The following is a 15655-nucleotide window of genomic DNA, read 5'->3' on the forward strand; positions in this document are numbered from 1 at the left end:
AGCTTATGACGCGCCCACGCGTTGTTGTACGTGTAATTAGTCGCGTTAACTCAATGCAGCAGTAACTGATGAGGCATCGCCTCGAAACCCCTGACTGCAGCACAATTTGTTGCATCCGTTTATTATCCCCGCAGTGATTACGTGTAACTGATTGCGAGTGCAACATAACGTTATTACGTTATGTTACATTCGGAGGACGAGGTGGCGCAGATTGCTATATTTACGCGTCTCGAAATATTTCCTATTTATAACGCAGATTTCAGGCGGCGCAAGTACCAGATTAAATTCAATTACTATAATTTTATTTCATAATTAAATGATATGACATTCAATTGGCAAGTATCTTAATTGCAGCAACACTTGATATCAATATCGACTCCAATTAAAATGAAAGTATTTCTTCCGCGTTGCATATAATAAAATTTCTAACTCACTAAGGCAGATCATTACGTAGTAATTGTTACGTAGATCTGTTATTTATTTTTAATTTTAGCAAATAATTCGGATATTTGAAATATTCTTAATTTTAATATAAAATTACGTTTTTTATGGGATCAATAAATGACATTACGCAGTTCACTTCTTTCAACAAGAGGAAGGAAAGAAAAACAGCGTGATACTCTTCGCATTTATTCTCGTTAATTATAATTTTTAAATTATAATAATGGATGGAACTTTGTGCATCACTTTATAATAATGAACTTAAGTCAGCAAAAACTACATAAATGCTTGCTTCTTTGTCTTGTACATCTAGCTTTTATTTTTAATAAAATATGTCCATGTTTAGCAAAAAAAAAGTATATTAGATGAGAGGAGTTTCTGCGACGCTCTCAACTTTACTTTCGCTCAAGTAACGAAAAGTGCAAGTTTCAAAGTTACATCAGCTCTTCTGATCTTTTCGGATTATTTATTCAAACTTGCAGCGTGTTTCCAGCGCGAGAGTAAGAACATACATTAGAGAAATTGTTTTCTTAATTTTAATATCGTTTTTGCAGTACGCGTAAAAACTTAATAAAAACTTAATATGTATCTATTAAGAAGCAAATTAGAGAACTATACCTCGCTCATCTTAAACTGGCTATTCTTTTCCCGCGGTCTCCGTACCGTTATTCAATTTCCATTTTTGGATAGGAATGTACTTCAATGTCCAGCCCACATAGAGAGAAGCCACGAGCGAAGACCAGTTTGCCTTGATGCTTTAAGTTTGGCCTACATTAGAAACCTGAAACGGCGTGACAGGAACACCCGCGACGCGTTATTTAAATAGCAGCACGTGCCGCGTGTCCTCTCGCTTAAGTGGCCAACATGTTCGTGCATCTCTCTTCGGAAATGCACTCTTCCGTCGCTTAATCTAATAAAAAACAAACGCGCGAGAATTCGTCGATCATTAATGTTTTAATGTCGCGGTTTGCTTTTACGCGAGTGTTATCATCTAATTATATACTACCAGTATGGTTACCCACATCATTGACATTTACTTTTACCTTCGGCATTGCATTGTAATTCCAGACGAAATGAAATCCCATGATTCGTGAAATAATATATACGGCACCAATAAATGTTTCATGTCGCTCGCCGATTTAATATTCATCTCCCTTAACATTTATTCCGTTCTGCGGCAGCTCATTAATAATAAAATATTATTACATGTGTCGCATATATTATGATTATTTCTGTCTCTCTAGCGTACACATATTGCATAATGAAGAAAACTAAGTTTGCAACTCTATTATGCTATAAGAGTCATCATATCTGAAAATATTAAAATCTTAAGTATTTAGGCTAATGAGATGCTAATTGTCAACATTAACAACTAGCAGATCTGTCTGTTTAGATGATCGCCAATTTTATCTTTTTTTATTTTTTAACATTTTTTTTCTTGTACAAAATCACTAACTCATGAAAGCTATTTTCCTCAACACAAAAATATCAAAATATTAGTAATTTTTATCTATTCAATACATTACCCAAGATTTAATTTTTTTAATCTTTTTTTTAAGAAATATACTTTCTAAACTTATTCTCAGCAGAAAATAAAAACATATAAAAATTCCTTGATTTCCTAAAGATTTCTTGGAATAAATCTGTTATAACTCTGTATCTCACGTTTGGTATCACATTCTTCAATTAAATTTGATACCCGCAACACGCACGCTAATAATATTCCACGCACAATGGAAATCGTTGTTGTCTTCGCGGATTATCGCCGCTCGGGGCGAAAATCGATACCGCGCTATACGTGACTCGAGTCGCGGCAATTACAACGGACGATTCCACATCGCGCAACGCGAGGAAAAAGCTCGGGGAAAAAGAGAGGTGGGATTGGATTATTTTTACCTCCGTACGTTGCGAGACAAATTGCTCCGACGCGGTGCAACGAGGCGGCCGGAATTGCAATTTCATAAATTCGAGTGGCGGCTGCCGCCCGTAATGCGCAGCTACTGCATCATTTCGTAGTCTTCTTACGACATTCCATCCACCATCCACTATTTTCACTCTTATCTCTCTGACTCTCACATCTCTTTCTTTCTCATCCTCTCCTGCTCTCTTATTTTACGTACTCTCGTTACGTACTTCGTTCTCTCACCCTGTGTATCTTTTTACTTTTTTCTATGCAAACTACTTTCGTTCGAATAAGGACAGACTTAATAATTATCGCCATATCGCCGTCTTGCTCGGACAAATCGAGGAAATCCTCCTGAGGTTTTTTATTTTTCCATGTCACTTTTATTCTTTCACAGACTCTCCCTCGAGTCTTAGCTGGGGAAGCCTCTCTCTCTCTCTCTCTTTCGCTTGACGCGCTGAAGCACGTAGTAGTGAGGGAACACTTAGATGATATTAAACTCCCCTTTTCCATTCCGTGAATTTACGGCCGATGCAAAAATTATGAAAATTTTTGCGGAAAACGGAAAATTTCCCGTTTTTCGTCAACAACTGAATAGTGCTTTTCAAAAATTTCCGTCAAAATCGATGGAATTAATAATCACATTAGTAGAGCGCTCGTCCGTTGAAAATTTCATCTCTCTGCGCCGCACCAACTCCCGTCGTGTCCACTTTAATTTCTCTGTCGTCCTTTTCCTTTCTCCGACATCTGCATACCTCTGGAGAGCGAGAGAAAAAGGGTCACTCGACGACCTCTCGCGACCCGCCTTTCTCGCCTCTCCTTTGCCTTTGCCATTTACTTTTCCACGATAAATTCATTCCGCGACGCCCCTTGCGAGTGACAGCCTTCATCTTGTCGCTTGCATACCATATTTCTCATATATAAATGTAAGTCACCTGCGACCGTATCGTGAAGCGCCTTCGGATGATGGTTCGTGTGAAAAGATTGCATGGAAAGCTTTAAGAGAAACGAAAATGGTTGGAAATATAAACCATTACAACTGTAAAATAAATAAGGAGAAATATAACATATAAAATAATACAATTACGTGATATAGATTTTGAATATAGATAAATATTCTAACATTATACTTGTGCTTAATATTAATTCATGTCTAATTAAAATATCAACGAAATTATTTGTTCCAAATACTTATATACGTAAGCGTATTTTTTTTAGAAATATGTTTGAGAAGTATTCTTATAAATTTCCCGGTAGAGATAAGCTCGGGTTCGTCTCGCCGATGCGGCGTCAGGAAGCTGCAATAGCGGAAAATCCGTAGGGAAATAAACCAAATCGTATTGGTGAGAGTACAAATTGTCATTCCATTCTTATGCAAGTAAATTCGATTTATTTCGCGCATAAAAAGAAAGCATTTATTGATCGCCGATTTGATATTATCTTGTGACAAGTATTTGCACAGGTAATCAAGAAGAAAATATATCGAGCAGTGAGACTTGATTACAGATTATAGATTCTCATCCTGAATAAAGAAAAATGAAATTATATTACTATGAAAATAACGACTATTCGTTAATTATTATAATATTGATGCGTTACTATCACGTACTATCGCAATTATATCTCGACCGGAAAACTTATATTTTTATATAACCATTATATTTATTATTTCGATTATTTTTAGTTTTTGTCGTAGGATTCTCATCCTACGACAAAAACTAAAAATAATCCTTTGTTCTCCTACGATCTTGGCGAACGCGACCGCGATTGTTCTCTCCGCCGATTTGTCCTCTTGCTTTATAAGTTCAGCGCATCGATGCAGCACGACAACCGTTAATTGAACATCTTCCGGACAAAGCATCGATTCTCGACGGGGGACGGAAAAACCGGGCCAACGGTCTGCTGGTAATAACATCGATAGCAGCGGCCACTTCGTATTACCCTCTCATCGATTGTCGTCTCACTCGCCGGTGAGCGAAGATGCGATCTCTCAAACGAGAGACCCATATGCTGGACCGCGCCGCAAATACCCGGCTAACTTAGTTGGATAGTAGGTATATGGCGTATGCTCGCGCGTGATATGGGTAAAATGCTTAAGTACATATATGCACGCCATGGCGAAGCTACGGTTGACAGCTGTCTATATCAGGAGCTAAAGCTATCATCTTTCCTTCATAAACGCTTTTACCATCTTTAACTTATATTTTATCGAAAATATTGGAGAGGCAAAATGTCACTGGCGATCTTTTAATTTTTAGTGTTAATTATCTCAAGTGAGAGACGGGGAAAGGGCTTTAAGCTTTAAAGAGAACGAAATTCTTTTGAAACGAAGCCCATTCGTGCTTCGGAGAGACACCCGGCTCTGTTCACGGAATTTCTTGGCGGCTACGGCCAGTTTTCTTTTCTTTGTTTTATCTCGGTTTCGTTTTTAAAAGTTCATTTCTTCGTTATAGTGCTCGGAGCTCGCTCTGACGAAGAACTTAGAGCGAAATGTAGAAAGATCGCGGAAGTTCATATACTTTTGATAAGAAAGCAAAATACAAAACGTGAAACGAGTTACGCACAAAGTCGACAAATAGTTCGTAAGAGAAATGTAATTTGCAGGAAACGAAAGACGTTGGAAATTTTAATTAACGAACAATAAAGACTTTGGGAAATGGAATTGCGAAAGGCTCTGAAGTTTTGACTTTAGCCGGAAATTGCTTCACTAAGGAAGAATATGTAAGGGCCGTTTCGTATGCAAAATACGTTGCGAAGATATTTCAAAGTGATAACCGACCTCATGTCACACATCTGAGAGAGAAAAGTATATCCTTGAGAAACTTTTACTCCATGGATGGGATAAATCTTGGAGCAAGCGATATGTAGTACATCTATGTGGAGGGGTAAAAGCCATAGTGGTGTAAGTCAATATTTTAAAAAATTTGACTTATATCACTATGATTTTTACCTCTCCATATGTCTCATTTGACTGGATATTATACACGCATTGCATGCTGTTCCAATTTGAAGATGACACAGTTGATATGCAATGTCATTAACAATTGCGAAACAATTTGAAAGATATTGTGAATTTTATTGTATATTTATATCCTCTTTCAAACATAGAAAGATCATATTAAAACAAAAATGAAATATTTTAACGTTACTGACATAAATTATAAACTAATTTGCTATGTTACCAAATTAATTTTACAGTGACAATTATGTTAATCAATTCTCGAAGCATATTAGAATTGTGTTCTCATATTATTTTAACGTAGATATTTTGCCATTGTTAAAGTTCCAGAAATCTGATAGAGGTAACGAGAAATATTTCGACAACAGAGATTATTGCTTATTAAATTAGTGAAATTATTAAGATGGAATTTTTAAATTCGAACGTGAAAATTTCGCGGTTCGATCCTGTATCCATTATGCATCGTAAATTTACGTAGCATACGAAATGCCATGTGCATATAAGCCGAGAGCGAGCAGCAGCCATCATCAGCGCGGGCGGGAGGATTTTCCGGTGAAAAATCGCGGATGCTTCGAATGATGCATATTTCATGCGCTACTTGACGATGAAACGAAAACCTCGCGCTTCTTTCTTCGTCGCACTCGCTATACTTTAACACCCCCGGACAAGTGCCGAGAGCTGAGTTTCGCGCTCGTAATTAGCGAGACGGCAAACGCGGTATCTCCCCTAATTTCAGCAAAATTCTTAAATTACTTGGATTAAGTTTGCGAAAGTATTATTGAGCGGGTTATATTCCGGTGGTATATAAATAAAATAAAAATGCGATTATGCGGAAAGTTAATGTAGTCACCTGAGCCTGATTTCATGTTGCCGTACTCATAAACTCACTTTTGAAACTCGTTTTAATCCGTTTCAGCGTAAAGTCAGGCATTCATGCCGGAGTAACGCGTGTGTGGCAAAATTAACTTTCATCATTAAGGCCTCCGCACAATGAAAAGTATAAGGAACAAGGGACAGATATTAGCGATTAGGAACTAAAGAATGAAAAATAAAGTTGGATGCGCATGCAATGAAAAATACAGGCTACGGAAACAGGGAATAACACAGACAATAGATTTTTAATCTATTGGAAGCCGTGTATTAATGTTACACCAGCTTTATTCCTGATTTCTTATTTCTAATCGCTAATATATACTCCTTGTTCCTTATATTTTTCATTGTGCGCAGGCCCTTAGTCTTTCTTTTACAATTTATAGTATATGTTACATTTAAATCAATCATTGTATTGAAATGCTGCCATCGGCATTTATAATGTGCAATATTTGAAATCGAGATTCGATTTAACCACACTCATTGAAGAATATCCATTATTTTGTAACGGCAGGAGGGAATAATTCAAAGGTTGTCAGATCGTTTGTATTCTTGCTGGGTCGCTGGATTTTCCAATTGAGAAAAGCGACCTGGCAGCTCTCGAAGCTGAGATTCTTTTCCTCGTTTATTTCCCAGCGATCACGCGGTAATAGCAGGTATCACTTTTTGCTCAGCATCTCGCTGGCTCTTTCATTCGTTGATTCTCGCCGCGTGCGAAAGCGTATTGGCTTCCGCCGAGAAAAATCACTCATTAAACCAATATATTCGTGAATCCTTTTAATAAAACGTTGTTCTATTGGTCCCTATATGTTTCACACGCTGATATTCCGGATCATTAACGATTCGGATGGGAACGTCACAGATCCCACGAAATAAATCGAAGAATTAGCCATTGTTATCTACTCTTTAGATTTGTTAGTCTTTTTATTTTTAATATTCCGTAAAATATTTCTACAATTTGTCTAGAAAAGTCTAATTAAAGTAATAAAAAGTATATAACCTCCTCGAAAACTGACCCACTGAGCGACTTTCCAACAACTTCGCGGTTTGGACGACACACTTTTAAGGATGTCGTGAAAATGCTGTCAGTGCCGAGTTACAAGCCCGCAAGGCCATCCAACGATGGCATCTAATCCTGATTTGATGCGGAAAGATCTGCCCATTCAATTACGGTACTCTCCGGGCGCGTTACAGCGAGCAGGCAGGAGTCGCGCAGAGAGTTTCGTGTACGACAAATTGTTCGGCTAATGACCCGATCGTTCATTTAATTGTTACGGGCTGGTACACTCGCAGCGATTGTACGCGAAATCGTTTCTCGTGCGTCCGCAATTGAACGATTCCGCCGCGAAACATAGGAGAAACATAATATCGGGGGGCCTTTCGACAAACGACCGACGCGATAGTCCGCGGTTAGCATTTACACCGGCGTTTGTCGACTCCCGGTTGAATAATCCTGTGGAACCCGTTATAGTCCGAAATAATCAGATAACCGGCTAACTAAACCCGAAACTGTCGGCCGACATCCGACTAACTCGACTGTAACATCGATTGTGTCGATTAAATAATTTACATTCCAAAATTTGAAAATTTACTCCTTCGAGTGTTAAATAATTTAGTCATCAGAATAAGTTAGTAATCAACTAATTTAGGTAGTTAGTAAGTAACTAATTTATTAACTAAGCTTCATTTTAACAGAGTTCCAGTTGGATACATGTAACGTGAAATATTGAATAACTCTCTGGTAGAAAGAATCTTAGCTGAGAGTAATGCGGAAATGATTATATATTTATTATATGCGAATTTTTTATCGAAAATTGTGCAGTTGAGAGAAAAGACACTATCAATATCGTCACTTCTAGCATTATTGATTTTTCCTCTGAAAATGCTTGTACGGATCCACCGAAGAGATTCAGCGGTATAAATGTATACATCGCGGCGAAATGTACATTTTACAAAAGAGAGGGAGAGAGAAAGAGAGAGAGAGTGCAGTGGCGTTTAAGCGCCGAATACTATAAAGGCGAAATTGCTCTTCAGCAGCGAAGCGGCTGGTGGTTTTCGCTCATCGCTCGTTTCCATTCGGCGGAAATTTATCGTCGCGATTTCGATGGTTCACGACCGTGAAAAGGGCGTGAATGCGATCGTTGTCGAAGCGTTCGCCCTGAAGGGAAAGGGATGAGACGCCGATGGAAATGCAACAAGTCCGCGAGATGTCTTCTTCTTCCTCTTCTTCTTCTCGTTATCCTTTTGTGTCGTTGGAACTTGGCCAATGATGATCCCCTGGACGACTACTCTCGTTTCGCCTTCTCTAGTTCCTCAATGTATTTTTGTCTCTGAGGTTTTCTTGATAATGCTTGATTACCAGCTTGACGATCGCGATAATTGATTGCATCTCTCGCGAGATCTATTAGGTATCTTGAACTTATAAAGAGCGACGATGTTCTTCAATTAATAGAAGCTAAAGATAGAACATAGCGTATGGCAATTTTTATTTGTGTCGAAAAAGAGATATTAATAAGAATAACGTTATTTGAGAGATATCTATACTTTATAATGACCTGAATATTTCGAATGTCCTTGATACTTTATGCACGAATTTGAATTACACAAAATTTATTATTTGACTTTTTTTTATAAATTACAGATTTTTATTTAGAAGATTCTCTTTGTATTCTTGTGTATTTTCTTTGCAATTTGTAAATCATTTGGTTGTGACACGCTAATGGCAATTAGAAATTTCCGCGTTTGACAACGCGTCATTAAGTGGGACGGCTTACCGAAAGCCGCTTACATGCGTGGGGCGGCTTTGGAAAGGTGTTTGCTTCACTGATTTCGGTTGCTTCGAAACTGCAGATTTTAGAGGGTTTTGTCTGCGCTTTTGGCCGTGCACCGTAGTGATCAGCTATCTAAATTCGAGAAGCGTTCAATTTCGATCGAGAGGCTTCGGCGCTTCTTTCACGATGCAGCTTGCATTCGTGAAAAAATAGACTTACAAAATTCTGCTTTTATTGCATATTAAATCGATTTTTATTTAACTTTTCGTATTAGTCGATATGTCTGAAAATAATCTTTCCTAAATAATTTCTACATTTTCCTACGTTATCGAATTAATATTTACAAACCGACTGTAATAGTGATTTTGAATTATACATCGCGCAAGTGGATCGTCCTGATATACGTATTAATAACATATTAATGTAACATTTCCGCAGACGGAAAGCGTTCATTATTAACAACCAAATTTAATGTCTGCACAGTTATGAATGATTTATCGATGCGTATGTGAAACTTCTGCTCGTTCTATGCCTCTTTTAATCACCCAGAACATTGCTTAGAGATATCTGCTGATCGACACATATTATTTATATTATTTATATCAAATTTTAATTAACATAGATAGTAATAACATTTTATAAGTGAGTTCAACTTCAAATTACTCGAATCTTGTAGTTAATACGGTACGTCTAAAGTTACATTGAGTTTCCTGTCGAACTTGACGATGGAGTCAAGTTGTTAACAACTCGCGGCGAACGCTATCGACTCCTCTTCCGTTCGAGATCGAGGGTTAAGAGTCACGCTTGACCCGGGTTCGGTTATTACGGCCGCTTTCGCTGGGTGCATCATCGACATTCGTAATCGCGCGAGAGCCATATTATATCATCGACCTATCCCAACGTACGGAACCACGTGTCAGTCCGTACACGGGAGAGTCATCTATTATTCCGCACGGAGGATTCCGCAGTCGTTTGTGTGAATTAGCGTTCTTGGGAATTACACGGATATCCGTGGAGTCTTATTGATCGCCGTTAGAGAACACCATTTTAGTTTATTAATAAAACATTAAGAGGTACAAAAATGTAACACTAAAAATCCGCTTAAACCAACTTCTTGATAGATAATAACGCCTCAATTGAAATGTCGCAAGTAAATCTGCAAAAATGTAGCACTGAGATTTTATAAACGTGTCTCTCTACTTGCCTTCGTCTATCTTCCTGATTTCGTAGTCTGGAGAAATAGCATTTTACTTATCCCTGAGGTTACTTCTAATGCGATGCTGCGAAAGAAATACGACTCTACGTGTCCCGGCCGTTTCTCTGTTTCGCAATTTCAGTGATTCGTGCCGCGACTTCGAAGGCGACGTCGCGCAAAGTCGCGCTCGCGAAACTTCTGACTAGCGGAAAAGCGACATCAATATCACTGTAGCGTGTAAAGAACTTTCGGCACCCCTTCTACATAATGACAAACGCGCAATGAGATTCGTGCGAGCCAACCATCGTAAAGCAGGCTTAAAACTTTTATCTCGTCGCTATTTGTTTGTTTCACTTTAACGTGTATTAGCCTAATCAACAGTTTCACGAAAATGGACAAATTTGAACAATCGTACAGCTAAAGAAATCTTCGTATTCTCCAGTATTTATAATTATAATATAAATATATAAAATCTGATTCGAAGCATATTTAGATGCTAGAAATACAGGTAAGATATCGAGCAAGTAAACTACAAATTCACAATTTTAATTATTGAATTTTGCGCGATCACCCTTTACCGTATTTCTTCTAGTTTTTGTTATATCAAAATCATTTCTGATGTGATTTGTTCACAGGCAAAATTCCGCGTGATGGTGGAGGAGAACGCAGCGACCGGCGCCCGGCTGGACGGCGAGCTGGAACGCGCTAGGGGCGAGTGCGCCACTCTTCGGGGCGAATTGCGCGATGTTCGTGGCGCCTTGCCGATTGTACTGAATAATAACAATGCCAGCAATGGCGGCGCTAACAGCAACAACAATGGCGGCACAGCAACCGGTGTTTCCGGCAACGCGAATCCTGGCCAGGAAGCCGAGGCTCAGCAACAGGCACAACAGGAAGACGGCAAGCGGCTTAGCGCCGGCAGTAGCCCGATCGAGAAGAGGAGCTCGGCCAGTGATAAATCCGCCAGTCCTATCGACAAGCGGACCAGCCCGGTGGACAGGAAGGATAGAACCAGCCCCATCGATCGGCGATCCAGTCCCATAGGTTTGTGACAAAACAAATTCTTACCTTTTTGATATTTAGTTACTTTCTTCATTAAAAATATACGAAACAAATTCTTGCCTCTTTAATATTTAGTTATTTTCTTTATTATTAATCTTGATTTATATATATATATATATATATATATATATATCTTCTTTAGAAATTGGAATGTTTGAATACTTTACCGAAAACAAGCAACCATCAGCTTGAAATGCGATTAGTAGTGTAAGAAGTTGTTTGTTTTAAATAAAAAGATGTTCTTGTACAAATTCTTCTCGTCGAAAGAAGGAACAAGATCTTGGAGGAACTTCACAGGTTGAATGTTGAAAGTTTATTTTGCGAAAGTATTTTCATAAAGACAACTCGGCAACGGAAATGCGCTTAAGCTTGGCAGAAAGTTATCGACTTCGCGCGAGCGCTTCGGCGGATAAGACTTTTTAAGAAGTTCGCGAGAATGAAATTTTAAGACGGCGCGACGCGAATGTTTTTCGCATTTCCACGTTTATCTTAACTTGCCTGTGTGCCTTGCGGTGAGTTATTCTGTATATTTCACAGTTATGTGCTGTTACTTTTATGGCCGGCCATGATTCATAGTTCTCTCCGCGGCTTGAAGCCAGGATTGCCGCCTTTAAACTACTTATTGCAACTCATAACAGCTGAGTTCTTTACTACGAATGTTGCAGTCGTTATTCCTCAGAGTACAAGAGTCTGTATCATTTTATATAGTAGGTTCTATTTATTCGCGATTTTTATCATTTTTAACGCGCTCATCGCATTCCTGCATCGAATAACGTTGTACGGATATCAATTAGTAAGTAAGAGGTAATATTTTTAAAAATATATACATTTTCTATCAACAGTAAATTTCAAATATTTAAGATATGTGGCGCTAAATATATATTGTGATGCAAAGAACGTGTTAACAGGTTTATGAAAGTCCTATTAACAAAAGATCAGAATATATTATCCTCTCGTCCGCTCTGATAGCTCTATCTATCTACGTATGTATCTCTCTACCTATCTACCCATCTACCTATCTCCTCCCCCTTCTTGTCGAGGAGAGATGTCAACAGACCCGCTTAAGGGTGAGTGGTCCCATGTGTGCATGCAAATTCGGGACGAATGCATTCGGGACACCCATCGTATCAGATCGATCGATCATGCGCATCGCGTAGAGGTATTCATCGTCGAGATCGCCGACCGGATCCATCTTATCGAGTACACTGCATCCGTCGAGTCGGATGCACATTCCAATAAAGGCTGGCTTCATTCCAGCGATTTCTCCGTGCGCCAATATAAGTCGTTCTCCGTTTGCTGCTACTCCTCTCCTCGTCCTAGGTCACTGCATTCGAGTCCTCGACGATCGTTCCCGGTTTGAGTTTTGTACGTGCGAGCGTATCTGTCGAGAATCGTGCTACATCATTTAAGAGCGTACACGATGCGGCTTTTAAATAGATTTAATTAAATTACATCGTGTTAAATTCGCTAAACTTAATTAACTAGGTTTAAATTATGTGCTGATAACAAATGGGGTGTCTATGCTACTATAAATCCATGCTAATTGAATAAAACAGGTCGAACCGAATATAGCGACGCTGATTCAAATGATTATGATACAGCATTATTCAAATAATGTATTCCAATGGATGAAGATGAATTCTGATTGGATGAATTCTAACTGGATCAAATTCCCTGCAGCTACACTTATTCTAATTAAAAGAAATTGTAAATATATTTAAAAAGTAGAAACTCCTCTCTATCATGAAAAACATCGAATGTTTACTTTAACGTTAATTTAATTATAAATATTTATTTATATACATATTTGAGCTTTTCTTGACATGAAAAAAATGTTCTCTCTCACTTACTCACTCATTCAAAAGAAACTTGAAGAAATGTTCTGATCATATATTTTTCGTTATTAGAACGAAGAAATGGCTCGCCCTGCCGAAGCCCGAGCGAGAAGGCTCGCCGCCCGTTCGCCCCCGCTCTGGAGAAGACGCGGCTGGGTGGATCCGGGGGCAGTGTGGATTCTCGATCGGGCAGCGCCAGCCCGGATCGGGGACCGACGAACCGGAGCAGCTTCCTGCATCGCGGTGGCAGCGACCGTTCCAGCGTGGAGCGGCTTCGGATATCGACTAACCGTGACTCTCTGCGATCTAGCAAGGAGATGAACGACCATGACCAGAAAGATGCCGATAAAGATCTAGTGGACGGCGATGCGCGAGGCGATGAGGACAATGAACCCCCTGGACCGGCACCGGGCAGCAGACCATCATCCCCGGCTAATTCACTCGGTGCGTTAATAAACTCAGTATTTAATTATGGACGACCGATCGATTCTTTTTCTTTCCTTCCCAATGTGAGCTGCTGAGTAGAAACACGTTTCAATATTCTCGATAGCGAATTGTGCATTGTGCTGAGAATGCGATAGATTTTAAAGTACTATATTATTCGAATATATATATCGTCTATTATAAAAAATATAAACGTGATAATATCCGTGACTTCATAAGCCGTGACTTCATAAGTTAATAACAACATTGCCGAGTCGCGTAAATAACTCATGTTAGAAGATAATACAAAATCATTTTGATACGCTTAATCGCGAAGATATGAGATACATGTCATATTTATTTAAATTTATATTTATTTGAATTTATTTTAATTTAAACTAAATTTATGTTAATTATAAAATAAATAATAACTCACTCTATTTTTAAGTGATTTTTTTTTGGTGCAGGAATCGGCGATCCAGTGGTAGCGTCCAGACTGTCCAACATCCACGGCGGTGGCGGCGGACACGCGGAGCTGGCCAGCGCTAGAAGATTGCGACTGGAGAACGAACGGCTGGTGGCCGAGGTCGCGAGGTTGAGGAGGTTGTTGCTGAGCGGCGCGGCGCGCGGCGAGGTCGGCGCCGAGGACGCCGCGATGGAAGAAGAAGCGCGCTTTGTCGCCCTGGAAATGGAATTGCAGCACGCGAAGGAGGCACTCCAGGCGTTGAAGGCCGACCGGAAGCGGCTTAAAGCGGAGAAGTTCGATCTTCTCAATCAGATGAAGGCGCTTTACGGCACCCTCGAAGACAAAGAGCGTGAACTCCGCGATTTTATCCGAAATTACGAACAGGTGAGCCAGTGGATGATAAAACTTTCGCGATATTCTTTTTGCGTGCATTTTATTCCTTTTTTAAAATAAAGTTCTTATCCGCGGCTTTGAAAAGTGTTGTAAAATGATAAAGTACGGCGAACAAACGGCATCTTATCGAGAGAAAGATGATCAAGCAATCGTCTCGTTCCGATAGAAAATCTAAATGCCAATTTTTATTAATGATATCTCTTCGGATTCCGTGGAGATATATTAGTTCGAAAAATTCTATTGATAAAGGGACATCTATTCTTAAGGAACGTAAAATATCTTTTGTGTGTGCGACAGTTATGACAAGATTTATACGAGAAGATGGAATTATTAGAACTGAAGATATTGGAAAGATTCCGCAATTCCTTCGAGCTCTGACAAGAATATCCTAAGATGGGTTTTTTATCGTTCATAATAATCGGCGCCGTATGAAAATAATATTTCCGCAATTCATAACGATGAAATTAAAGCTTTTGCTTGAGCTTTGTTCACATGTCACACTCGCGTTCGCGAAACACCATTACGTAACACGTACAGAAGTCACATTCGGGAAATTTAATCGCGACACATTCCACGAACAGAAGCAACAAACAGTCACAGGGAAATAGCTCTAATGTCGCCGCGATCGTAGTTTGCATGTCTCATATAGAACGATCGATTTTCGATAGGAGCCACGACGATGAATTAAGAAAGGTGATGGCTGTAACCGGGAGAAGCGTTCCGCCGCACTCGATATTTATGAACGTTCAACTTTCGAAATTGCCACCACGCCGCTGTAATTCCCTCTTTGCCTCGTTTTTTTATTACCGGCGTAAAGAAAGAAATGCGAGGGAAAGAAATCCGTATATTTGCTAACAGTGAATCCATTACGAAGTGGTCGGTCAAACAGCATGTGGTGCAGGCGATGAACGAAATAAGAGATATTTAGTTAAATTGCTGAGTCAGTTACTTTAGAACGATCCACTCCTATAGGTTTTATCACGGCAGTGATTGAAATAGCGATCGAAAGGGAGCAGCTACTTTTCTTCCAGGACGATGTATTAATTGCTGCTGACATAAAAAAGCATAAACGATTCCGCAAAGAAAGGGTGTCGTTGGAATTTATAAATATCTATCTTACGAAATTATTTTGTGTCGACGCGTTTATTCAACTTTATTCTTAGGGTATGGCAATATCCATTAACGATACTGTCAATAGTTTCTAACTTTGAACTCTCAGCTGCTAAGATTTGGAATCTCCGCGAAAGAAATAAAGAGGTACTTGATCTCGCCCATCTCTTTAGTGTAACTGCATGTGCGATAAAATGTGATGTGACTTGTGGCTCCGACAGCGAGGT

General features: G+C 39.3%; 1 protein-coding gene across 5 annotated transcripts in view; it reads left to right on the forward strand.

Annotated features, from left to right (window-relative positions):
• LOC112466245 (kazrin) overlaps window positions 1-15655 on the forward strand; it is a 115385-nt gene that overhangs the window by 86453 nt on the left and 13277 nt on the right. For all 5 annotated transcript variants that reach the window (XM_025034243.1, XM_025034242.1, XM_025034239.1 and 2 more), the window contains 3 exons: window positions 10775-11183; window positions 13109-13480; window positions 13927-14309. In XM_025034243.1, the coding sequence (XP_024890011.1) occupies window positions 10775-11183; window positions 13109-13480; window positions 13927-14309 (1164 nt within the window). The remainder of the gene's footprint in view (window positions 1-10774; window positions 11184-13108; window positions 13481-13926; window positions 14310-15655) is intronic.

The sequence above is a fragment of the Temnothorax curvispinosus genome, unplaced genomic scaffold, assembly GCF_003070985.1.
Source record: "Temnothorax curvispinosus isolate PA1 unplaced genomic scaffold, ASM307098v1 QBEX01016011.1, whole genome shotgun sequence".
Taxonomy (NCBI): Eukaryota; Metazoa; Arthropoda; class Insecta; order Hymenoptera; family Formicidae; genus Temnothorax; species Temnothorax curvispinosus.